Source organism: Ailuropoda melanoleuca, chromosome 1, assembly GCF_002007445.2.
Source record: "Ailuropoda melanoleuca isolate Jingjing chromosome 1, ASM200744v2, whole genome shotgun sequence".
Taxonomy (NCBI): Eukaryota; Metazoa; Chordata; class Mammalia; order Carnivora; family Ursidae; genus Ailuropoda; species Ailuropoda melanoleuca.
In genome coordinates, this window is record NC_048218.1 from 83,706,137 (window position 1) to 83,733,263 (window position 27,127).

Here is a 27,127-nt window from a genome sequence, read left to right on the forward strand (position 1 = left end):
CACCTCAAAGTTTGAAAGCCCCATGTGAGAGGCCAGTGGAATAGCATGAGGGGGAGCAGCTGTAGCCTGCCTCATGTAAGCCCACATCGGTAGTCTAGAAACACGGGAATCTCCCTCTCCTTTACAAAACACTGTACAGCCTTTCATCTCTGCATATCCAAGTTTACCTCAAGTCCGTTTGCTTCGTGGATACGATACATTTAATACTTCAATAGTAGAGTAGCCTAAAACAATGCTATCCCCTCCTCATGAAATAAACTCCTAATAAATTTTGTGCAAGGATTAGCCACCTTTTCTATAGTTTTAAAAACATTTATTAAATTACCAGACCTAGCGCTCATTGAGATGAGTTTTAACTTTCTTACAAATATGCTTAGGTCCCAATTTTCACATAGATAAATATGGTGTTTTCTAAGGACTTAACATAAACTTAGCTGTGCTTTTGCACCATTTAATTAATAAAGACCTCAAATTTCCTAGAGAACTGTTAGACTCTGACGCAGGAAAAATCTGAAATTGGCTATTTATTTACCTACTTATTTATGCCTTCTTGCAGGTGCTTAGAATTACAGCCCAACAACTTGAAAGCTTTGATGGCTCTGGCTGTGAGTTACACTAACACCGGCCATCAGCAGGATGCATGTGAAGCTCTGAAGAACTGGATTAAGCAAAATCCAAAATACAAATACCTTGTGAAGAGCAAGAAGGGATCTCCAGGCCTTACCCGGAGGATGTCCAAGTCTCCAGTTGATAGGTATCCTTCTAATTAAATTACAGTCGGCTGTAAATACCCATTTACACCATTAGGCACCTTAGGGGTAATTAACAAGCCTGCCCAGCAGCCACTCGGTGTGCATTCCTGCTACAAGAGCAACTCTGATGACAAAGATTGCTCAGACCAGAACCAACGACTGGACACACGGTCAAGATTGTGGGCACTCACAGACATTTGCCTGGAGTACCATAATTTAAAGCAAAATGCTGTGGACATATAATTAACCTAAAATAAATTATAAAGTGCACCACATTTCATAAAACCCGAGAATTGGCTAGGAGTAAAAACAAGTTCTTTTTTCTAGGGATTTTGTTGCTATCAGCCATAAATCACGGTGTTAAATTCATTCTCACGGACCCCTGGGGTTTTCCACACTGGCACTCAGAGGGTCAATGGAAATTTCCATGTGAAGACCTTACTTTACAGTCTGTTTCTGTGTACAACAAAATAATTCATGAAAATCAGCAGGTATTTTTTTAATGTGCAGTATTAATAGTCCTCATTAAATGAAGATGTTTTAAGCATGATTTTTCTAGTCTGTAATGTTCTCTTGGAACAGAGGACATGATAGTAAATAATATATGTTTGCACCATTTGGAATACACATCTCCATTTTTTTCCCTTGTAGCTCTGTTTTGGAAGGAGTTAAGGAATTGTATCTGGAAGCCGCGCACCAAAATGGAGATATGATTGACCCAGATCTACAGACAGGTCTTGGGGTACTGTTCCACCTGAGCGGAGAATTTAACAGAGCAATCGATGCATTTAACGCTGCCTTAACTGTTCGGCCAGAGGTAAGTGCACAACCAGAAACCGGGCGGTTCTCTGTGAAAAATCAGCTCTCACAGGCTACACTCTGCACATTTCTGCTACATCTTACTTCCCTGCATGCGATGGTTTGGAGCGATCAGTACTAACAATAATGCCACCGCGGCTGTTAATCCGCAAGTCCCTCGCACAGAAACATGAACGGCCGGACAGCCTCCGATCAGCTGCTCTCTGATGAAGGAAAGGTCAGTTCACAAAGTCGTCCGTACTGTTTTCTGAGCAATTCTCCACCGTCATGGTCCCTGTCCGTGAGCCCTGGATAAATTTCTAGCCCCCGTGCTTCCTCTGCAAGGAATATGGGAATACTCTGTCACGGTGGCGCGTGCTGATTGTAAGCTCTGGGTTTGTCCTCAGGACTATTCGTTATGGAACCGGCTCGGGGCAACGTTGGCGAACGGAGACCGCAGTGAGGAAGCCGTGGAGGCCTACACCCGCGCGCTGGAGATTCAGCCCGGCTTCATCCGATCCAGATACAACCTGGGAATCAGCTGCATCAATCTGGGCGCCTACAGGTGCAGTATGGTCGTAGGCTGACAACCCGGAGCTGCGCTCGGGGCTGAGGTGGAATAATCTGGATGGTGGTTTGCCGGTGAAAACACCTCCTTTTGTAGGAGTAGCCCTCCTCCCCGTGTTAGGGGCACATTTGAACCTTTGCGTCCTGAGGCCTGCCGAAGCAGGAACAGTTTGCTTCGGTGTCTCTGTCTTTGGAGAGCGGCAGTTGCGCGGGCATCTTGTGAAATGCCGATTCCCAGGCCCCTCCCCCTGAGCTTTCCAGTCAGTCAGCCTGGGCTGGGACAGCTCTTTGAGAAACTGGAACAGTCCAACCCTTCACGTCCCAGGTAAAGAAAAAGAGAACCTTGCGGGGTGGGGCAGGGGGGCCCAGCAAAATGACCTAAGAAGGTCGAGGGCCAGCTTTGGGCGAAGCACAACCAAAAGTCCAGGTTGTCTAAAACTACTTTGCCAGGAAAGTTAGTTAAAAAATTTTTAAAGAAAAAAAATTATTTAAAGAAAAAATTTTAAATGGTGAACTTATGGTTTAAAATGTCTTTCTTGTTTTCTCATTATTCCTCATCAACTGGTCTGTATCCTATATCCTATTTTTTCCTCATCGACAGGCCCCATGAATGACCTTTATTTCTTTTGGGTAATGAAAGCAGAGGTAAGGGACGCCTGGGTGGTTCCGTTGGCTCAGCGACTACCTTCTGCTCAGGTCATGCTCTCCAGGTCCTGTGATCAAGCCCCATGTCGGGCTCCCAGCTCAGTGGGGAGCCTGCTTCTCCCTCTCCTTCTGCTCCTCCCCCTGCTTGTGCTCTCTCTCTCTCTCCCACTCTCTCTCTCAAATAAATAAAATCTTTTTTAAAAAAAGAAAGTATAGGTAATTTTCCCTTCTTTTTCTACTTTCTAAATAGGTATTACTTTAACAATTGTAAAAAAGAAAACTTAGTTTTAAATCCCACAGAAAAAAACGTTAACCCTTTCTCATTCTCAAAAAGAGCCAGGCTTTTAGAATCAGAAACGCTTGGGCTCAAATCACAGCTCTGCCATTTACTGGGTTCGTGACTCTGGGCACATACCTCTGAGCCTCAATTTCCTCACCTGCTTTAAAAAAAGTGGTAGAATAGTACTTAGCCTGCAGGATCTTTGGGCAGACGAGATGTAAATTGCCTAAGCATGGAGCAGTAAGGAGGCATTTGTTATTGTGATTAGGATGTCGCCGACATCATCAGTACCCTTGTCATTCTTTATTCAGAGAAGTCATCAGAGAGCTCCATAACTGGACTGCAGCCTTTTGACGTCTGAAGAGCCGCTGTTTCTGAACTGTGTTTGGGGATTGTGCCCCTGGCAAATACTGAGCTTTCAGAAACTGGTTGCTTCGTTTATACTGAAAGAATCTTAGAACATAAATCCCTAGATTACACCAGTCCTCTAAGAGGACCGAGCTCAGGGTAAAGCCAGGAGTAGCTGAGTGACTCTGGAGCCACTGGTTTGCTTTATTTTCCAGACGTTGTGAAGGGAGCTGCTGCAGAGGCCTCACCCCAGCCGCACAAAGGGCCCAGGGCAGCCTGTGCTGCCTCCCACACGCCTGCTGGCTGAGGCTGACCCTGTCCGTTTTGTAGACTAAGTTCATTCCTGGTCTCGTCTGATTTTCCTAACCTGATTTTACCTTCACCTCTTCCAGTCACTTCGTTTCTCACTATGGTGTGTGTGTGTTTTATGAGATACTGTACATCCTTTGTTTGGAACAAGGAGAGATGGAAATAAATATGTATGTACATGTAGACATATTAAGTTCAATTAAAGGAGGCTTTTATAAAGCTTCTAGATGAGTCTTTCTTAACTGGAACTCCTCATTACAGTGTAGAAAACAATACTTGAGAGGCCAATAAAATATTTTCTTGGCGTTCACAGGTGTAAGGATCAGTAGGGCAACCGTTTGCAGGAGGCCCGGAAGGCCCGTGGTAAGTGGAAATGGGCAAATCTCCTGAGGGAGAATTTTTAATCCTCAAGATGAAAGTCACCTGTACAGGAGCAAGTCAATTTTAGAGTTGCCAAATAACAAATAGAGTGCCCAGTTAAATTTTAATTTCAGATAAACAGCAAATACACTTTCAGGATATTTCCCACATATTGCATGGGACATGATCATACTAAAAATAATGAACTGTTTATCTGATATTCAAATTTAACTGTGCATCCTCTGTTCTTACTTGATAAATCTGGCAACCTTGACCACATGACTACTTCAAAGTTTCAAAACATCTCAGCTAAGATTTGTGGGTCTTTTATTATCATGCCAGATGTGGAAAATCTTGTTAAGTACTAAATATTTTGCCTTTTTTTTTTTTCCTGAGGAAAAAAGACCATCGAGTGAGGCATAAACTTCAAATGAATTCTGAAAATAAGTTTAACTGGAGGTGTAAGTGGATAGTTAGGAAATAATAACCCTCAATAGAGATGTGACTGAAATAAGGAGGGAAATTATTGGCATGAAACCTGGGTGTAGCTTAGGGCGCTACCCCTCTGTCAGTAGGAGCTCCAGAGTAGAATTTAGGCCAAAGAATCTTCACCTTTTCGAAAGTGAGGACCTCAAGGGGCGTCTGGGTGGTGCAGTTGGTTGAGTGACTGACTCTTGGTTTTGGCTCAGGTCATGGTCTCCGGGTCCTGAGACTGAGCCTCGTGTGGGGCTCTGCTCTCAGTGTGAAGTCTGCTTAAGACTCTCTCTCCATCTCTCTCTGCTCCTGCCCCTGCCCCCCGGCTCTCTCTCTCAAATAAATAAATAAATCTTTAAAAAATAAGAAATAAATTAAAAAAAAACTGAGGACCTCTTTTTAATGAAAACATAGGTCACATCCCCTTTGATGGTGATTTTTTAGTATTAATATAATGAGGGAAAGATACTATAAAATGAGGAAAGCTTTTACATGAATGCACATTATTAATCAAGATCTAAGCAAACAGCTTATTAGTACACATATGTGTGAAACATTTGAAAACTGAGTCCCCCGAAAGGACGCTGTGTTCCCAAGTTGGAGAACAGATTTAGACTCTCTTCATGGGAAGAACCTCACGGTGCTTGGCAGGCCTAGCAAGTTAGACTGTGCTGTTACTCTCCATGTCCCTCAGACACCACTGCCACACACTAGGACGCTAGGAGTGGCCGGGGCCTGTGGGGATTCCAAGGTCCTCCTCCCCCAGAGTTCTTACAGGCCTAGGATGCTGAGAAGAAAGGGAGTCGTTGTCATTTGAGCTGCCACCCTGTGACAAGGAAGCCAGGAAGGGCCTCCAAAGTAAACTCCACACATGTATCTCTCTATAAACCCTCCTCTCTCCCTTCATTGCTAAACATCCAGAAGGGAGGACGATGAGAACCCCACTCCCTTCCATTAACCAGGTCGCCAGGCACGGTGCCACCATTTCCAGGCGGATCTCATCAGACGGATGAGCACATGCCTGGACCATGTGCGTTGGACTCAGAAGTCCAGCCTCACTTGAAAGCTTCTCACCAGATGTTACTAAGGACTACCTCGCAGGAGTGCGTGGGATCAAATGTGTGAGAAGCTTTTAAGAAGAGCGAAGCTGATACAAATGAAAGCAGCGTTGGTATTCTTAGCAAAGCCCAGTTTGTCAGATACAGAACACACACTTCCAGTGCCAGGGGTCCTGGGAGGGCAGACCCGGCAGGCCCTCAGGACACACGGGCAAGAGAGCTGCCAGGGCCGGGAGGGGCTGGGAGGCCTGTGGGCAGCATCTGACTCTGCGGGTCACAGACTTCGTGTTCTCAGGACCTCCAGGGGCTTTTCTGCGGGTTCTAGCAATATTTCTATTAGATGTTAAACTGAGAAAAGTTTAAAAGATTTATTTATACGTAAGAATTAACCACGTGTTAACTTTATCTATTTTAAGAAAAATAATGATTCCCCAAAACAAAAACGTGCTTAGCAAGAGGAGTGGCATTGTTTTATCATTTTTGCCCATTTTTTAACTATCTTGCTTAATAAAGACAGATTCTCATATCTGCCTCCGCATTCAATTTATTGGGATTTCACACATCGTGTAATCACTGGAAAATTCCATTGTATGCTCATGAGAAAATGAGAGTAAGGTGAAATAACATCTGGGGATTGTTGTAGAAATGGTTTTGACCTCACTGACCCCTGGAGTTCCCCGGACTGCACTTGGAGAACTATTGATCTGACTTAATAAGAGCTTTCACATAAACTGATCCAACCACACCTCACACAGCAAGGTTCTAAAATGACTTCTCTTCTCCCTATTACACAGTTGGGGAAACTGAGACTTGGAAAGAGAAGAAATTTGCCTCAGGCTAAAGGGTTAGGCTTCAAGCCCAGATGCTCTGGTAACAAATCAACGCGGTCCCAGCGACCTCCCATATTTCTATCACCAATAGGAAAAGTCAAACCACTTTGTTTCCGAGTAGGGACAGATGCTCCTTCTTCAATCCTAGTTATATAAATCACATTAGCAAATGGATTCAATCTTTAAATTATCCCTGAAGGTGGAGAAAAGAAGATGCATTAACGAGTTAGCAGTGGTTTTGCTGTTGCTCTGTCTGTCCCACAAGTCAGTCCTAAAATAAAATTTGCTTTCCATTTTCTTTCTGATTTCACTATACTGAACAATGACTTTTTTCACAAAGAATAATGAGAGAATCAGAAGATTGTTCACCTGATGATCTAAAACACCACAGAGTGGTGATTTAGGGTTTAGGACTCAGAGAAATTAATTTTATTTCATTTTATTTTTAAGTTGCTAACTCTGAAATTTGTTGCATTTTTAAATATCTGTTTTTCTACCCTCTTAGAGAAGCGGTCAGCAACTTTCTCACTGCCCTCAGTTTGCAAAGAAAGAGCAGGAATCAACAGCAAGTCCCTCATCCCGCGATCTCGGGGAATATCTGGGCCGCCCTCAGAATCGCACTCTCTCTGATGGACCAACCGGAACTCTTCCAGGCAGCTAATCTCGGTGACCTGGATGTCCTCCTCCGAGCTTTCAACTTGGATCCTTGAAGAAAAAGAAAACAATTAAAAATAGTAAATCCTTGTCTGTGTAATTGTACCGAGAAAGGCAAAACTATTTTATTATGAATTCAAAAAAAAGGACTAACCAGACGTCCAAAAGGCCATGGTGAGACAACACAAGGGAATTCCTATAGACAACGCCCAGACTCTGTTCAGATTCAAAAGCACAAAGTGTTGTATGTAGAGTCAAGGTTGGGCTCGAAAGAAGAACCAAGAGACACAAAGACAAACCAAGATGCAAGAACAGTGTGAATACTCTTCACGAGCTGCACGTGTACTCAGAACATGTCCTTTAGGGGTTTTTGTCCCCCCCTTGCAGCTGATACTCATCGAAGGAACTTGCTCATGGGACACGTGGAGAAAGAAAGCACTGCCTCTGATCAGGGAATTCTGACTGTTTCTGAACTATCCCCCTCAACTCCCCCTTTTACAACATAGTTCGGGCCAGGGTGCATGCACACGTATTAACTCTCGCCTACAGAGAGGCATTGCTTAAACCTGTTCCAGTTGTAACTTTTACTGTGGCCCTTCGATTCCAGACAGGGAGCTTTGCTGGCAAAAGCAGTTTTTGCACTAGAAATTTTTGCTGTTCCCAATCAAAACTTTTCTGGGACTGTATACGTGCACTTTAATATCTTATGTATGCCTTGCTGGAGTTTTGTTTCGTTGCTCCAATTTTTAACTTAGGGGTGAAAAGACTTGAGAACTCGGCCTTGTTAGATCAATGGACCAAATAAAAATTCCTGAGAATAGTTTTTCATAGTGTAAAGTTTTGAAAGAGTTTTTCTCAAAGCAGGTATGACATAGGATATAAATATGTCAAACACAGATCTTACTCACATGCTTTCTGGGACTGTATGAACTTAAGCAAAAGAAAATGTACCGTCCCGTCATGCATTCTCTGCAGGGAGGAATTTTGATGACAACGTGATTTCTATAGAGTTAACATTAACTTGCTTAAATGTCATATTTTACTTGCTTTCTAACTGCCTTGCACACCAATATTCCTTTTAAACCATTAATATTTTAAATAGTATTTCATAAGAGTGATACCTTTTTTCCTAAAAATTGTTTTCTTAGTTCCATAATAATCTGCACTGTTCTCCCTTTTGCATTCTAAGTGATAGAATATCAATATTTTCTAGCTGAATCTCACTGAATGTCAGAGGTTTAATACGAAAGATGCATGCCCCTTTGGCTCTCATTTTGAATATTTATCAAATATCAGGAATTATCTGTTGGTGGTGGTGTTTTTATTTAGTTGATTATGTTCTGCTCAGTTCTTCATGGTATATTGTGCCCATTGGGGCTTGGTGATTATTTGGAATGACATCATTTTTTAAAGAATTAGAAAAATTGTTTGCAAAATGCTAACCGAAATATAATATCACCAACGTCCAATTCTAGCAATTGGCCCTGGTAAGTGGTTCCATTCTTCTTTGTCTTTTCTCCTTCCGTCTTCCAGAACCTTCCCCAAAGCAATCTGATCCCAACTATTTCTTCACGTTCTTTGGTTAGCAGTAGCTGATCACTCTCATGATGGTAGTTACCAAGCAAACAACATTTGAGTCAAGACAGTTTAATTGACCCAGGAGTTAGCTTCTCCTGGGGGGAAATGTGTAGGCAGAAATCCTCTCCTGGGGTAGGAAGGGGCCTCGAGGCAACAGAAAACCACAAGTCATTGAGGTTTGCGTATTTTACAACAATAGAGAGTTTTATTAAGTTTATAAGGACAAAGATTTGAGGGCCCAACAGTGTGCCCAGCTTTCGTCTTCATTGTCGAAGCTCCTTGGGCAAAGGTGATGCCCCAGCCGGGCAGCAGAGACATTAAGGCTTTCACCGTTGGGCAGTAGTGACAAGCCAGTCTTCCTCTACTCCCCTCCAGTCTCAGAAGCAAACAAAGCTCAACAATATTGTCAAGAATATTCTTTAGAATTTTAGAATCCTAGAGATCAGTCTAGGAAAGACTCTTGGGGCCAGTCTCCAAGTTGATGGCAGCTGCCTGCTTCAATAGCCCTGATAGACGGGCATCATTCTCTGCCTGCTCCTCCTCCCAGTTTCTGTGCATTCACTGGCTGGCGAGCTGATTTGCATCCATCATAGTCCATTAGGAGCCTCTGAACATGGGATTCAAAGCAAACTTCACAGGTTTCTGTTTACGATGCCGTTCTATACTTTCAACAGTAACTGAATTTGCAATAGTAACAGGCTGTTTTCTTAGCTTTGCTGGCGCTACATACATGACGTCAGTTAACAGTTTAAAACCTGACAGTAGGGTAAGTGCAGCATACTTTGATTTAATTTGATTGTTTCTAAGTGGTGGAAGATTTTGCAGCCCAAGTTTTATGTTGCTGTCAGAATACAAAGTGATTTCAGAGGACGGTAGACAATTTTCCATTCCCATCATAATTTGATAATTTGCAGAACATTCAGTAGGACTTTCTCCAGTATATCTAGTGTCCATCAGAACCAAGATTTTCATAGTCCGTTGCCCGTCAGGAAGTCCAAGACATTTTTCAACAATATTTTTAAATAAAATTAAGTAAAAACAGTTACTAAGAAACAAGTGAAAGTTTATAGAAATCAGAGCACTACCAAAAATTAGTAAGATTATAGAACAGTTTTTATTGTACACATTTTTAAAGTGTACACACATTCTTTTAAGGCAGAATTGTTTTGGGTATCTTACCCTGGTGGTGTGAAATTGACAATTACTTTTTTCCATTTCAAAGGGCAAGGTGTTCTCATTCCTTTCTGTATGACTGAGTAAGGAAGCAAGGAGGCTACTGTTTTACTAGAATGGCCATTCAGTTGCTTAGATGTACTTTCAAGAACGATTTCACTAGTAGATTGGATGAAAATGCAGAGAAAGCCGGTGATCATTGCTGAATTTCAAAATATGTTACAGCTATGTCTACTGGGCTATTTCCATGTGCCGCTCTACCTTACAGTGGGAGGAGATAGAGGGATAAGGAAGAGAAGGAGTAAATCATCCCCTTACTGGGCCAATCATACTGAGTCATCATTCCCCTTGCTTTCTCTTAAGATTATTTCCCATGACTCCTGGAAAAAAGGGCAGATCTTGTCCACCAGGCAACTTAAACAGAAAACTAGGAGCTGTGCTTTTTCAGCCAATCTGCATTTCAACTGGAATGGCAAATTAGTGATACTTAACTGGTTTGGAATGTCCAGGACACACTTTCAGAGTTTTATACCACTCTTCTTCTTTACTGTAAAGAGAACTATTATGTTGAATCTTGGGTCCATGTCTAGATACTCAAACTAGGTAAATCTTTCTAGCATATTCTTGCTATACAAGCAAGACTTGAACCCAACTATAACTAGTCCCACATATAATAGGAGCTCCTAAACTCTGTCCCATAACCTTCATCCATGAGTTCTTTGGGAATAGAGAGAAAACAAGGTGGTCATTTTGTGTCCCTTCCTCATTTGCCCCTGAATCAGTTCCACAAGACTGGACTGTACTTTAAGTTCGTTGTTGCTGTTGTTTTATACCTTGAAATGATTCTAAAAGCATTCTAGAAACAGGGTATTCTGAAGGCTTAATTCGTATGCCATCTTTTTGAGGCCTCATATTTTAGAAATTATTAAACATGCACACACATGATTTCAACTTTGTAAAATAATTTCAAACTCATTCCCTTTTCAGGTTTACTGCACAGTTTCCCTGTCATCTCAGTATTTATAGAACTGGTTGAAATTAAACTGTTTTGAACTAAGAAGTAGATATATATATTTTTTTAAAGAGTGTTCATAGATGAACTCTGGCATAAGGTTTGTAAAAAGGCAATTTTTAAAAAAATAAAACATATAACCTCAGGTAAAAAAATAACGCATGCATTAGTACTTACAAATCTGACTCCTCAAATATTAACCAAAGCATGCAAGATAAACTTTACTGAATGTAAACTTACCCAGTGCATGATTAAGTCTCATAGGTTATCTTATTTTTCCTTGCTTCTGAACAAGGAAGCATTTTCATGAACTTTGTGTTAAAGTTTTACTATTTGCTTTTAATATCTTACCCTCGAGATTGTTTCCATGCTATCACACTGAACTTTACAGATATTCACACGTCTGGCGTATGCAGTGTTGCAGCCAGTGCCAAATGAATCTACTGAGAAATCCAAGTACTTAGACATCTAAACGATTTTTTAAAAACCAGTTGAGGCACAACAGATCCAAAACTCCAGCAAAGTCCGTGTGTCTGAATGCTACTAAACCAAATTGTGTTGATTGCCTCCGCACCAGTTTGGGCTCTAAATTCTGAATAGTGCGTTTCAAATATTTTCCAAAATTCAGGAATAAGTTAGAATTATTGACATTCTAAAAAAGGAGGGGAGGTTGGGGTCATATCAGGCACATGAAAACCATCATAAAGCAAAGTGGACATGGAGACTTAACTTCCACAAATGTGACATAGTGAGTGTGTGGGGTGTCACACCATTGTCCTCAGCATGGCCCTATTTGTATAATAAATCAGTGAGCTATGTCTAAAAACACTGAAATTCAGGGATGATGAGGTGGTTTCATGGTCACTCAGAACCAACTTGGAAGTCCTCTCACTGGTTTTCTCTGTAACCCTTGCTTTATGAAAAAATATGGGCAAGGAGACCAGAAATGGTGGGAGCAAAACTCAGTAAGACAAGGTGGGGGGAGTGGGGTCTTCTGTTACTAACAGCTTTGTCACCATTTCTTATACCCCCAAAACACAGACATAGAAGCTCAAAGACAGAAATCCTCAAACACGCAGCAAAGACTCTTGTGTGGAGGCATTAAAAGGTAAGAGAAGAAAACCCAGAAGATTAAAGTGTGAGGTTTAACAAACTCTCATGGGGTATTTTGCCTTGAGTAAGGTTTCCACTACCGGCAATGTCTGCAGAAATGCCAAAACAACACACTGTGGAGACCAGTGCCCCAATCCCAGAACTGTTTTCTCAGGACCTTCTCTACAAGAGAAAACCAACTTGCAAAGAGCAGTGTGGTAGCGAAACCCTGCCAGGCTCATTGGGACAGTTTTCGAAAGCTGCATTCAAAATAACATTAGGATGAAAAAAGGAACAGCAGGCAGTTCATTGTTCAACAATAAAATATTTGTGTTTTTTTCTTCTTCGAATTTCTTGAAGAGGGGAAGTGGTATGACACTGCCCCCAAAATGGTAAGAGATCTTCGTACACACTCAACTAGGTAGTTTGGCATTTTCACTGAGAGATATAAACATTTTGCATGGACACCATTAAAGAATTGTGCAATGTGAGAAATGTTAATGTTTGAATATGTTGCCAATAGCTAAAGGAAATAAAGCAAACCTAAATTTTTACCAACGTCCTTTCAATTTCCCCCATATCACCTCACTCAAACCCTCTTCAACTTTCATTGCCCAGATTTGTTTACATTGGTTGGAAAAAAAAACCTGATTAATTTAATAAACTTTTTACAAACTATAACAAGCATTTATTAACTATTTAGAAAAGACGTTTCTATATATTTTGTATGTCTATGAATATTGCATATCTAGTCTAAAGATACTGAGACAAATTCTTCTGTGATGCTTCTTTATGCTCAATAATGTTTAAAATCTTGGGATTTCATTTTTAAGCTGAAATAGATAACAAACACAAAATTTAACTTAAAATGTTTACATGGAGTTTTTAAATTAAAACCAACCCAAATTAAGTGACCTATAGTAAATTAATGGCAATAGGGTGGGGGTGTAAAAGTTATGGACGTACTATATGATAATGTATCCATGTATTTAGTGAAATATTATGTATCATAGCACAGCTCTGTTGGATATTAAGGCTTCATCTTAGTATTTCCCTGCATTGCTCTTTGAAATAAAACTACTACCATAAAAATAACCTCTTATCATATTGATGTGTTTAATTTACTCCTTTGGCTTATAATTTGCCAAGTACCAAGATTAAGGTAGTATTTTTGTACTATTATTGGAAGCATGCCTTCCCTTTTTCACATTACTAAACTGTATTTATATTTGTGCAATTTTAAACTATGTTTTCAAATAAACTTTGTCTGTGGCTTCAAGGTCTTTTGAGAAATCTTTCAAAATGGGATTTGGGGATCAGAACTGCTTCAAATCAAATATCCAATTTGTACTACTGGTTTAAAAAAAAAAGGTCTTTTATTGAACATCACCTCATATGATTTTGCATGAATTATCTGCGAATTAAGAATGCATTTTTAGATATAAAACCAAACTTTAAAATCTTCCTCCTTTGTCAATTTTTAAAGAGTAAAATATTATTTAACCTGAAATTGGATTTTGTGGATTTTTTTTTAGAATAAAAGTATTAAAATGTATTTTAGTTTTAGGATCTGTTTTTTTTTTCTTTTCTTTCTTTTTTTTTAAACAGTGAATAAATATTTGAGGTTCAACTATGTGCAGGTACTGTTCTGATATAGGATAGTGATAAGTAAATCAAATCAGGCTTGCCCTTGATGAGCTTAGATTTCTGTGAGGGATCAACAAATACTTGAACAAGTAAGAATGTCATGTGCCAAAAAATGATAGAAGAACAAGGCATATAAGGTACGGTGAGAGAGACGGTGGCTCCTTTGTCTATAGATGGTTAGTAAAGGTTTCTCCTAGGTGACGTTTGGGCTGAGCTGTGCACAAGAAACCAACCAAGCGGAGCTGGGAATGAGGGTTCTTGGCAGAGCCCGCGGCTAGCGCAAGACGCCGGGCCAGGAGGGGCTTGGTGTGTGTTCAGGGAGAGAGGAGTCCACGGAGGCAGGGGCTGGGAGCTGCGGAGACTGAGAGGCGTCCTGGCAAAGCGGGAGACTGTCGGTGGCCTTCCTAGAGCACATAAAGGGTGGATTTGCCCCCAGCAGAGGAGGGATGCCACGGAGACAGCGTCTGTTTCCAAGATGTTTACTAACGAAGGCCTTGAGCGGTCGGACTGCGGACGCAGGGAGCAGGCTTGGAGGAAGACAGCTACGCAGGGCGACTGAGCACCGCCTTCGCCCTCTTCATCTCTCGGTGTAAGCCCCGCGGAGCCCTGGTGCAAGTTCAGTTTCTCCATAAAAATCAAGCTGTACGTCTTTCTTCCCCACTTCACTGTTGCTCTGCCCGATGGTGAATTGTGGCTCCTCTCCCCACCTCTTGCATACCTCAGACTTTTTTCACGTCTCTTACCCCTTTGTGAGAATCGTATTAATTTCCTCAAACAGCTGCTTCACGCCCCGTGTGTACCTAAAAGCAGCCCAAAGTTTGAATCGTTCTTTACATTTCTTTACAAAGCTTCTTATGGTAATGCCTTACCTATCCGGTACTTTAGGGCTCACAAGGACGTATGCATTTTTTTCCCCCTTATTTCTACCTCATAATAAATAATGCTGCCTAGTAATCATCTTAATGAGTCAGCACTTTGGGAACTGACAGTTAATTTTAGTATTTTGCTCTATGGAACTAAACCCTTTGATTCTCAGCAGGCCCTCTGCTTGGGCTTAGAAGGGTGGAGACCAGTACAGCCTTTCACCCCACGTTCCTTGAAAGGGAAAAAGAAAGGAAGCTAACATTCACTGAAACCTACCGTATCCATAGGCCACTGTTTCTACTATGCCATTTTAACCCTCAGGGGAGCTCTGGTCCTCTGCTTTTACCCCACTAATAACATATCTAGTCCCTAACTAATATTACTGCAAATGATGATGATAAGAGCAAAACCTGTGCCAGGTGGGGAAAAAAAATTAATGTCTTACAGATTAAAAACTGACTAAAGATCACATCTACTACTAAAAACTGCAGAAACTAGCCCAGGAAAAAGTAGGCTTGAGATAAATTACCAAGACCATGGCTAAGAGTGCTCATAGTAAAATTTGCTATTGGTTTAAAAAATGACAAAAGAACAAAATCTCGACAAAATTTAGATTTGCAAAATTTGACTTGGTAAAGGGGGAACCCAGTGGAAATTACGGCTGCAAAAGGGAACCTGCAAGCGCAAAAGTTATAATAGGGAAAATCGGATGAGGACCAAAAGCTGAGGACTCAGACTGTCCTCATAAAATTTACAGAACTGATACCAATTAAACTAATGTCATTAAAATAGAAAGGAAAATGTAAAAGCCTAGAGTTTGACTAGACCACTATTTCACACTTTCTCCTTTCTCCTCAAACTCCCATCTCCCCAGTCCATGCTGGGGATCTCCCTTCTTACTTCCCTGAGCAAATTAAAACAGGTAGGACAGAACCCTCAGAGTCTCAGCACTCCATCTCCTCACAGCCACATCTGCACATCGGTCTCTGCCTTCCCCCTGGGCCCACAGATGGGCGCCCCAGCCCCTGCCGAAAGTCGGCTCCCACTGAGCACCAGAATCCTTCACCTTTTCCTGCTCAAGGGCCAGCACACAGCGACTCTCACCTTTCTGTCCTACATCCTCAGTCTTGCGCCTCCTGTGTGACCATGTTATTTCTCATATTTAAAAGCAAAACCCTCTCTTGATCCCACCCCACTTCCTGTCAGCCACCACCACTGCTTTGCTTCCCTTTGCAGCAAAATTCTCCAGAGTTGTTTGCATTCATCTTCTGCAACTCCTGTCCTCCCGAGCTGTCTCCAGGGAGATCACTGTGGCCTCCAAGTTGACCATTCTTGCGGTCAACTCATCTGACTTAACCCATGACAGGTATTTGACAGTTGATAACTTTGGCCTCTTTAAGACACTTTCTTCACTTGGCTTCCACTTCCAGGCACTGTTCGCTTCATTTTTGCCCACCTTGGTGTTCACTCCTCTCAGTCTCCTTTGCTGGCTCATCTTCTCCTTGACTTCTTATATTGAGAGACTCAGTCCCTGGACCAATTCTATTTCCTGTCGCCCTCCACTGGTGATTAGACCCAGTCCCTGGTTTAAAGGCCATCTAGCTAAACAACTCCCAATTTTATATCTTCAGTTCAGACTTCTCTCTCAAAATCCAGCTTCCCACTCAACATCAACCATGGAGGTCTAACAGGCATTTTAAACTCCACACATCCCCAACTGGACTTGTGATTTTTCCCCGTCACCACCCTCCAGTCCCACCAAGCCTTCCCTATCTTTGTTGATTGCAACTACATTCTTCAGTTGCTCAGAGCAAAAGCCTTGAGGTCTTGCTTAGCTACTCTCACTCCCTCACATGCCACGTCCTGCCCATCAGGAAATCCGCTGGCTTCACTTTCACATGTATCAAGACTCTGACCATCCTTGCTACCTCCGCTGCTACCACGCCGTCCATGTGAGTCATCATCCTACCCGACCTTGCGTACCACAGTAGCCCCTACTTTTATACTTGCCCTGCTATCATCTAATCTAGACAAAAACCATCTTCCTGGAACTTTGGTCAGATCAGATCATTGCTCTGCTCAAGACCCTGTAATGACTCCTAATAGCGCTCTAGAGGCAAGCCTTTTCAGTGGCCTCCTGGCTCAGGCAATCTGGCCTCTCTCCAAACTCCTTTCCCACTGCTCTCCCCCTCATTCCCTTCTCTCAAACCACACTGGTCCCCTTGCTGCTTCTCTAACATGAAGGATATGCTCCCCACCCTGGATTCTCTGCTCCAGTGAGTCCTGTGCCAAGCATATCTTTCCCCCAAATATCCATTTAGATGACTCCTCCACCTCCTCCAAGTCTTGGTTCAAATCTCACCTCCAAACAATGCCTTCAACGATACCCTATTTAGTACCACAATCTGCACTTCCCACCCCCCTTCTGCTGTTCCTTTTTTCCATAGCACGTAATACCTTTTAACATATTACATAAGCTACTTATTTCTTGTTTAGTGTCTGGCTCTCCCTGCCAGAAAATAAACTCAACAAGGGCAAAGAGTCATGTCTACTTTGTTTACTGATACATTCTAAGAATGACAATGCCTGGCATATAGAGGTTTAGTATTTATTGAATGATGAATCGTGCTATATATATTAACAAAATAAACTGGCTTAATGAGATTATCTCTAGAAAAATGCTTTGGAAAAAAAAGTCATCAATGTTGGTATAATTCTGATTCTTTAAAAAAATTTTTTTTCTAGACTAAAACAAACGGTCAAAACCTCCATAGGGTCAAAGTGCTATGGGGTTAATATAGTGACGTAAACTAGTACAGTAAAAATATCCTGTGCCAGCATTCTGTTAGATGTTTTACAGGACTCCTCTCCTGTTGTATCATGCCCACTGCACAGATGCCAAGACTATGTTTCAGGATATTAAGTACTTAACAAAGTCACACAGCTAGTCTGGGCTGGAAACAGGATTTGAGGTCAAGTCTCTATGTCTCCACTCTTGCCATTTTATCACTCTGCCCCCCCACCTCACCGAAAGCCTTTTCCTAGTACATTCTTAAATACTTGTTTGCATGAGGATGAGAATAACTCAGTTTCTTATTAAATTTCCCCACTACAAATGATTTGTCGCTGACCCCATTAGAAAAGCAGGACCTCAGGCTGAAACAGTGCGTACACACACTGGTAAACCTTTCCACTGGGCATAATGGGGCATAGCCAGTGAATGTGAGCAGCAGCTGACTCTCAAACATCGTCCTAAAAACTTCATAACCCTTGAGTCATAGGAAATCCCCACCGCATCATTTCCTTCTTCTCTTCTCACCAAAACATTATGGCACAATGCTGATGCTGGTCATCTTACCTGGATTTTTAAAAATATATAGATTGATTCTTTAAAAAATTTTTAAGTATTGAGTGGGCATGTTGTAAATAGTAATAAGTCTACCCTATATGGTAAGCAAAATAATGCCTCCTCCAGGATGACCACACCCTAATCCCCAAAACCTGTGAATATGTAAACTCCATGGCAAAAAAACAACATTGCAGATGTAATTAATTTGAGGATCCTGAAATGGGAAGATTATTCTTGACTATCTGGGTGGGCCCAATGTAACCAAAAGAGTCCTTATAAGAGGGAGCAGGAGAGCCAGTCAGAGAGTCTATGACAATGGAAGCAGACAATAAGGAATGCCCGTGTTGTTAGGCCACAAGCCAAGGAATGAGAATAGCTTCTAGAAGCTGGAAAAGGCAAGAAATGAATTCTCGCAGCTTTCTTGCCAACACCTAGGGTTTATCTCTGTAAGACCGTTTTCAGACTTCTCACCTAATAAATGTGCTCTTCAGAGCCACTCAGTTTATGGTCATTTGTTACAGCAGCAACAGGAAACTCATACACCCTACAAACACAGGGCCACAGAAATGCTGGAATCCCTTGGTGCAACCAGCATTGAGTGTTCTTGCACCTGCGTCATGGAAGCTACCAGCAGACTGAGAGTCACGGAACCACAGAAGAGTCCCAACCAACTCCAGTATTCAACTTGATATCCGGTAGAGAAAGTCGAACAGACATCAGACTCTTCCCCACCACAGCCCTTCCTTCCCCCACAAAAGTAATGTCTTGCACCACTGCTGACATTCCACTACTGGTGGGAACGAGGCGGCCTTGGTGCCCACACAAAGAAACCCTAAAAAGAAATAAAATTAGTCACTGTCTCAAGTTATCATTTCCACTGATGGATGAGAACCTGCAAAGGGCAGAATCAGTTTACTTGGCATTTTGCAAAAGAAAAAAGAGCCGTAAAGGGACCTCAGATTGTGAGAATAGCTTTTAATTTTAAAACAACTGAAGCAATAAATCATCCATCTCTCTTTCCATCACAGGCAATGCTCTCCCAAAACAGTTGAGATATTTTAACAACAACTGTGACTAGTGCAAAATAAAATAAATACAAACTCTTTCAGGAGCCAACATCAAACCCTGCTGGGCAGGTGGGCGCAGGCGACAGGCTCAGCCTTTGCCAAGGCCGATGGGAGCGGCAAGATCGACAGCGTGTCAGCACACCCAGCTCGAACAGACCAAACAATCCCTGGGGAGGGGAGACCACGAGAGAATGTTGCCTAAAGTGAAGCAAATACGCCTAGCACCCTCAGGTTGCCATCATCCTTGGCACATGGAAGATGCCAGAAAAATAAGTGCAAAGTTAGCAGCTTCTAAGGAAAGCTGAAGGAAAAAGGTTTGGGGCTCGTCTGCTTTTGTTTTTTAATTGGAGTCTTATACATAGTGGTTTTTACACAGAAAAATCTTCTGCTTTCTGGAAGCCATTCTGTGCCTCACAGAGCTCCCGACTCCAGCGAAAATACACGTGCCGCTTCTGTCTATCTGGATGCTTGGGAGAATGACCTTCCACACGTGGCACCTCACTACTGACTCCACGCCATCTGGAGTCTAAGGCAGCACTGTCCAAGTGCAATGCAAGCCACGTGTCTACCGTTACAGGTTTGGGCAGCCATAGTTAAAAAAGATAAAAAGGAAAAAGTGAAATTTGAACAATGCCTTATTTATCTAAAATAATGTCATTTCAGCATGTAATCAATATAAAATACAGATGAAATATTTTACATCCCCTTTTTTTGGTACCAAGCCTTCAAAATCTGGTGTGTGTTTTATGTGAACAGCACAATCTCGATTTGGACAAGCCCATTTTCAAGAGGTCATGAGCCACATGTGGCTATTGGCCACTGCACTAAACAGCACAGACCTAGAGAATTTTAATACAAACTCTTTCAAGATGATTTACAGAGAAGGCAATCTTCATGGCACTGGGTAGGTGATCTTATGCCAACTTAAGAGGACAGAATCTTCCTCTGTAACCTAGGATGTTTGACCCAAGGAAAGGGTGGAATCACACCTCTTCTGATCTATTCCCTAGTCCCTCTCGTCACCTGCCACCTCCCCAAGACCATTACACAGTGATGTGATTTAGCAACAGCGATGCCTACAAGAGGAAAAGACATCCTTTTTCTGATAGACAACTCTCTCCGCACTTATTTGGGGATCCTAGCTATAACTGAATTAGAGTAAGAAAATATTCTATAAATATTACAGATTTAGCTGAAAGTGGTTCCGAGGCTTTTCACCGTGGGAGGTGTTTTAAATAGATTTGTCATTTTTGAAGGGGACAGAAACAAGGTATCTTCATGGACTGAGAAGCGAAGAGTTTCAAGAATGGGGGGGAAGCAGTATAATTACCCAAGAAACTGGGCAGAGACGTCGGGGTGGGGACACTAAAAATGATGCAGCTTGTAAACTGGGGTGTATGAGCTGCAACAAACCAACACATTACAACTAACCTCTCTGGGGTCCCTCACATCCCACATGTCTGGCCCCAGCAATAACCACAGGAAAATAAAAATCGAATCGAATGTTAGGGCAGGAAGGGACTTTGGAGCTTATTCAGCCTAACGCACTCACTGTAAAGAAAAAGGCCCAGAGAGGTAAAGGGCCTGGGGCATCGGGGTGGAATCGGGCCCCAAACCCAGGTGCGCTCAGCGGGCACAGCAAGTGAGGCTCTGCCAGGTCAGGTCACGGGGATAAATGATGCTGGGGGTCACAGTCTCAGGCGATTTGTGGTAGGCTTCCTGTAGCCCGAAGTGAGTGCGGGGGAATGGCAGGCACGTTCTCTTACAGTTGAAAGAAAAGAGCCAAGTCAATTCACAACACCGAAGCAATGTTGATGTAAAGTGCCATTAAAACACGATTCTTCCCAGAGTCCTTTCTGCATGCTTTCTTCCCTTAGAGAAAAAAAAATCCCAATCTGAACCAAACTGGATTTCTGATTAGTTATATGGGCATTTAGATCAATTGACAAAATAAAAACTTTGATACATTTTCCAAAGACACATTCATTGGGATTTTACACAAATGGATATCAAAAGATATTTACAGGAAAAAAAAAGTGCACTTTTTCACACATACACCCACACACAGTGAGAATGTCACAATTATACCACCACGCCTCACAGAGAGGACTCCTCACAGGCTGATAATCAGTTGACAAAATCCACACATTATTCCAGCTTTCAGTCACAAGTAATCTCGTCAACGTATGTGTGTAAAACGAAGCAGTATGTTCCAGACTTTTATTCCAGGGAAACCCGCCTTGTCTATATTAAGGTATACACATAAATACACTTTTAAGCAAGAAAGAAACCCATTGTTTGCTCCAGTGTTTCCCCAACTCCCAATCTGAAATAAAGAATAGCACATATATAAAACTTTGCCTTGTAGAAATAGCCCTTTGTTTTGTGAGGCAGGAAAAAAAGGCAGCCAAGTATACCTTCTTACAACATGTTGAGGCATCGGAAGGGCTAAGTTTATTTTTCTACTTAAGGAAATTCAATAATGTATATAGCCTGTAGTCTTATACTGATTTTACACCATTTTGCAAAGTTTTATTACAAAATTTTTATTTTGTTCAAAATACACATGCTATCTTTGTCCATATCTCACTCCAAATCCCCAGTCACCGCCCCCCAACCCCCAAAGAAGGCCTTCGCTTTGTAATAGCATTAAAAACAAGTCATTTTTGATGTGTGTTTGGAGTCATTATTCCATGACACTCAGCCCTAAGGAGACTGGAGTTTGTAAGGCTGCTTAGCGTGGGGATTTCTACAGGAGTCAGAGACTCATGGGACCCAGTGGGGCTGCTTTAGGATATCCGAATCAACATTAAAAGAGGGCGCTGGTGGGCACAACTGAGTAGAGAGAATTACTGCATGGTGCGCTCCCTCCTCATGCCAATTGCATTTGTTCCCAAATTGAAGAAAACCCCAGACGAGAGAAGGAGGGAGCACACTTTACTCGGACCCACGAGGCGCCCCACCTGCTACTCTTTCACGGGGCATTGTATCAAATCTCACCATATCCTCAAAGCACGGCTGGCAAGAGAGTGCAGGTGTCATTGTGCAGGCAAGGAAAGTGAGGCACAGGGAGGATGAGCGACTTGCCCAGCTAGGGGCAGCACCCAAGTCTCCAGGCCCTGGGCCTCGGGCACGGCGTCCCTCACACACACGGTGCAGCTGAACTCCCTCGAGAGGAGCCCGGATTGTAACCCGAATCCTGACTCTTCACAACTCACCATGGCGTAATCCACTGTCCATGTGGCCTGTTACCCAGCTGGTTCTACTTTCCTACAGTTTCTAGAAAGATCCTTTCTACCAAATGCCTGGTAAGCAGATGGCAACAGGTCCTTCTTCACTTGACTGGACAGTCTGAAATAGAAACTGCAGAGACCTTGGAATTCGGTGCAGAGCTGCAGGAAGACGGTAAACCGCTCTCGTTGTACTTTTTCACCACATTTGAAACTCTGATCTAATCCCAGGTGGCAACAAAAATACTGAGATACCAAAATGGAAATGATGGTCTTTCATAATGTCCTTAAAAGTTTCTTTGCGCCCGAGGCCCTAGAGGTGCCCAAGATCACACTGCTAGTCGCAGCAAGTAAGCATCGAAGGCCGGTCAGGAGGTGATTAGCCCTGTGAGGGCGGAGAGGGGACTCTAGCCCCAGGAAAATGTAGAAACAGAGGCAGGCAAAGAGCGCTGGGACAAGAAAATTACAGAGAAATTTGGGGCACCTAGTGTGATTCCAGGGAGTGGTTACGTGTTATGGTAAGACTCGCTATTTTAACTAAAAATACACCCTATGCCTTTGCGGGAAGGGCTGCTGAGAAACAGAAGCCATCTACCTTTGTTTGGCAAAGAACAACATCGTGCTGCTGTGGGCACCCGGCCTTATTCCACCAAATGTCACAAACCCGGTGAATTCCTGACAGCACTTAAAGAGACGACTCAGCCCTTTTTACGCCTGAAAATCTAAGTGGGGAGCCAATTTTTAAAACTGTTCCTGAGTTATAGTTTCTTTAAAATAGTTACTCGCTTTTCCCAGCTATGCTTAATACCAACTGCTTTAACCTTTAAAAACCAGCCCGGGACAGATTTCCTGGTTGACGAGAACGGTCTCACCCTCACACATTCGCACAATCACATTATGAATTTCGATACGATTAAATTAAAAATACCTTTCATTGCAGATGCTCTAATCTTCTACACATGGATAGGTCAGAAATTATGTGTAATGAAAAAATTGTCACAAATAAAGCCCATCCCATTACTGATTCTTGATATGAAGCAAAAATGGGCTTTTCGTTTATTGGGGGGGTGAGGCCACACCACTGGCCCCCAAAGCATAATAGAGGGCTGGTGGCACGTTCCTATTTTTTGGTGTGTCAGTGGCAGATCCCCCACCAGCAATATAAATACTTCTTTTTTTTTAAATCATCCTCTCCTTGAACATTTATAAAAAGAAAAACTATCTACAGTAGTGTATCATCACTAATAGAAATTTCCTCCCAGTTCTATTTCAGAAGGCGTCAAATGATGTTCTTTAAATAAACTATAAATACCCCATGTATTCCTTCATGTCTGGCTGTCCCAACTTCTGGTTTTTTTTTTTTTTTTTTGGCAAATTAAAAAGGCGTGTGGCTTCCTCTCGCCGACGGGCGCGTTGGAGGCTCAGCGTGGCACCCTGTGGTAAAAGTACATGTAGCCCAGGTCCTTGGGGGGCCTCTCTGAGGCACACACTCTGTGGTCATTGTAGATCACCCATCTGAAAACAAAAGACAGAAGAACTCGCTGGATTTCAGTCAGTCCCAGGAAGCGAGGCAGAAAACAAGTGCCGTACGTCCTTCATCAAGAGGTTTTAAGATAACCAAACTCAAGCCTGCTGTATAAAAACAGGGAGTGCTGGTGGGAAATTGCAACTGCTTTTTTTATTCTTGAGCTCAATCAAAAGGTAGCTACGAAAGGAGTCTCCAAACGTTTAAAACCCTTTGGTTTCCAAGTCCCTTTTGTAGCAATCCATAGATGGCCTCAGAAATTAAGGCAAAGGCTCATGTACGACAGTGTTTATTTCAGCCTGAGGTATAAAACCAGGTAAAAAGAAGAAGGAAAGAGCCATGCAGGTGAACTATCACACAACTATTACGATGTCTTCAAAGAAAATTTGGTAAAGTGAGAAAATAATCACAATATAGTATGATGTGGGAAAAGGGTTAAAAAATTGTGTGTGCTGTGTGCATACTTCAAGCTTTTGGAAAAGTTGTAAATGCGTACGTACAATTATATGTAGCATGCTTGTGTATACAGACGTATACTCTCTCCCAGTGACAATAGTAAAGGAGAAATGTATCGAAACATAAACAATCATTATCTTTAGGCTTCCGAATGACATATTCTTTGTTATCTTTCTGCATTTTACAAATTTCTTACCATAAATTTTATTGCTTTTTGAATTATACTTCAGCTATTTTTCTTAAGAAAAGTATTTTGGAAAGAGCATCATGCTTGGTAATAAAAAGAATTTACTGTCAATCAAGTGCCCGTGCCCAACTATTTCATTAAGAAGATGACACTACAAGACACACAAAAGGGAGCACAACCAAGTCCCTGGTGGGAACCGGTGTCTCCCGCAGCATGTGGCACGGTGTGAGAGGTCAACGTCCCACCAGGACAGGGCAAGGTTCTAGGTTTCTCCAGCATCCACGTGGCAGAGCACGGCCTCAAGCAGGAGGCTGGGCCTCAGGCTTCTCAGAGGGGAGCTCACAGAAGAGAAACCAGAGGACTCCGTGAGGATCCAGCCCAAGGAGAAGGTCCCGAAGGGAGCGGCAGCCTTACGTGCCATAAATGCCTCCCTCCCCGCTCACCACACACCTAGCGACTCTACTTACAAAGCCAGGGAGCCAACTGCAAGGCCACAATAGGGCAAAACAGTGGATGTTTAGGGAAGCCAGATAACACAGGAGACCCAGTCAAATTTAAATAGCAGGGAAGTAACAAATAATTTTTAGTATAAATACATTGCATGTAATATTTAAGACATGTTTATACTAAAAAGTTTTTCATTGTTTATCTGAAACTCAAATTTAACAGGGCACCTGCGTCTCCTGTTTTGTGGGCTAAAGCTGGCAATCCTACGCAGGTCCCAAACACACACATTCTGCTGCCGGATGCATCTTATCTTGGGAAGTCACTTAGGTGAGATGGTTGAGAGTGGCTTTGAATGCCAGCTCTGACATGGCTGCTTCCGGGCTAAGTTCCCCCTACTCAGCTTCTCTGAGCCTCAGTGTCTTGGTGTATAAAACGGCTCTGAGAGTATATCCCTGCAAAACCTGCACCGTGAGAACCAAATGGGGTAATATGCGCAACACCTAGCTGAGAGCCTGGCATACAGTAGGTGCTCAATAAAACATAGATATTGATCTTCTAAAAAAGACTCACCTTCCTTCCTTTTTAATATGGCAAACATAATGGCCACTCATTGTAGATGTTCCCATGTGACTGATGAATGCAAATAATTCATACACTATGAAAGAGGAAACAACTCTGTTACAAGGCAGCATTTCTAGAAACCAAGAGCACTTCTGATCAGAATTTACAGGCAACAACGGTGCAACCCAGCAACTGTTTACATTGAAAGACAAAGTCTATTTGCCTTGCTATGCTGAGAACACCCCCCCAGACACACACACATCCACCAACTTCAACCTGCAAATTCCTGACAACACAGGACATAAACTATCAAAGCACGGCTAACATGTAATCGTATCTGGAAGGGGATTAAAAATCCCGCAGTCGAGTCTGGTGGTGAGCTCGTGGGTGGAAAGGGGCAGTCCTGGCTCTATCACTTTGAAGCAGGCATGAGGGTGGAGGAGCTGTTTCCCCTCTCTGAGCCCGTTTCTTCAGGGAGATGAAAAATCCACCCACTTCACAAGGTTGTATAAAGCTTAAATGAGCAATTCAGACTAAAATACCATACAAATGTCAGGATTATGAGGAAGACAGCAGAGAGCTGTTGTCATGTCATCATGCTTCCAAACAGGCTTCTTGTGGTTTCTGCCTTGCTCTCAATAAACTGCACGGGACCAAAATTCAGACTTCATTCTCTCTGAACAAGGACATATACAGCCTTCGAGGGCAAGGCCAATGTTGATTCTCTGAGAAATACCTCCTGCCATCTAGCAGAGTATTCTGTTCATACCCATCCCAAACGAATTTCAGCTCATACTCCCCTGGCCCAGGCTAGACCTACATGGCACAGAGTGAATTCCATGGACCCACAGAGTGGGTAAGAGTCCACTCTGCAAACTGTCACAGGCTATGACGAGACAGGTATAGAAACTGAGTGAGTGCTTACAAACTTTCATAATAATATGTCTGTGGAACCTAATAAGGAAAAAAAAAAGGTTTGCATATTTATTTTTCTTGTGGTCTATTTTTACTCCATTTTCCAAAGTACTGTTTCTGGACAGACCCTTTCCCTCGACCCTCCCTCCCTCATTCCTCCTCTCCCTTGCTGCTCACCCAGGCTCATCCACTTATTCACCGGGAGTCCCCACCCTACTTCCCCTTGAACACATCACACACTGCTGATTGCCTCCTCCTTCCTCAAACATTTGCCCCCAGCACACAACCATCTCTTGGTTGTCTAGCTGCCTCATTGGCTCCTCCTCATCTCCCTGACCTTTAAACACCGGTGACCTGGAGCTCGGACCACAGACCTTTCTTCTCTCCATCCTGATTTTCTCTTTCTTTGGATGACCTCATCCAGTCTCATGGTGTTAAACTGAATTATTTTCCTAATTTCCTGAATGTTCATTGCTAATGCACAGAAATACAATTGAATTTTGTATATTGATCTTGTTTCTTACAATCTTGCTAAGTTCATTTATTAGTTCTAATAGCTTCTAGTAGATTCCTTAGGATTTTCTATATACAAAATTGTATCATCTGTAAAAAGAGAGATGTTATACTTCTTCCTTGCTAACCTGGATGCTTTTATTTCATTTTCTCGCCTAATGGCCTTGGCTAGAAGGTCCTGTTACAATGCTATGGGAAATGGCAAGAGAGGGGGTGCCTGGATGGCTCAGTCGGTTAAGTGTCCAGCTCTTGATTTCCGCTCAGGCCATGATCTCAGGGTCGGGTGACGGAGCCGCACGTCAGGCTCTGCACTCAGTGGGGAGTCTGCTTGAGATTATCTCCCTCTGCCCCTTGCCCCCCTCCCAAAAGAAAGAAAGAAAGAGAGAGAGAAAGAAAGAAAGAAAGAAAGAAAGAAAGAAAGAAAGAAAGAAGAAAG

The 27,127-nt window shown here is 42.5% G+C and overlaps 2 protein-coding genes across 11 annotated transcripts in view; one reads left to right on the top strand and one right to left on the bottom strand.

Annotated features, from left to right (window-relative positions):
- The window catches only part of PEX5L (peroxisomal biogenesis factor 5 like), a 235,470-nt gene extending 225,270 nt beyond the window's left edge, over positions 1–10,200 (top strand). For 7 of the 10 annotated variants that reach the window (XM_011218574.3, XM_019794215.2, XM_034662449.1 and 4 more), the window contains 4 exons: positions 557–754; positions 1,404–1,569; positions 1,958–2,115; positions 6,927–10,199. In XM_011218574.3, the coding sequence (XP_011216876.1) occupies positions 557–754; positions 1,404–1,569; positions 1,958–2,115; positions 6,927–7,131 (727 nt within the window). In that variant the 3' untranslated portion in view covers positions 7,132–10,199. Of the gene's footprint in view, positions 1–556; positions 755–1,403; positions 1,570–1,957; positions 2,116–4,012; positions 4,044–6,926 lie in introns of those variants that run through there. The other 3 variants (XM_019794211.2, XM_019794218.2, XM_034662463.1) reach the window with 2 other exon arrangements.
- A 9,646-nt stretch (positions 10,201–19,846) lies between these two features.
- Positions 19,847–27,127, bottom strand: part of USP13 (ubiquitin specific peptidase 13) — a 109,393-nt gene continuing 102,112 nt past the window's right edge. The window contains exons 20-21 of the mRNA XM_002912458.4: positions 25,273–25,357; positions 19,847–23,602 (exon numbers count right to left, since the gene is read on the bottom strand). Of these exons, the coding sequence (XP_002912504.4) occupies positions 23,509–23,602; positions 25,273–25,357 (179 nt within the window). The 3' untranslated portion in view covers positions 19,847–23,508. The remainder of the gene's footprint in view (positions 23,603–25,272; positions 25,358–27,127) is intronic.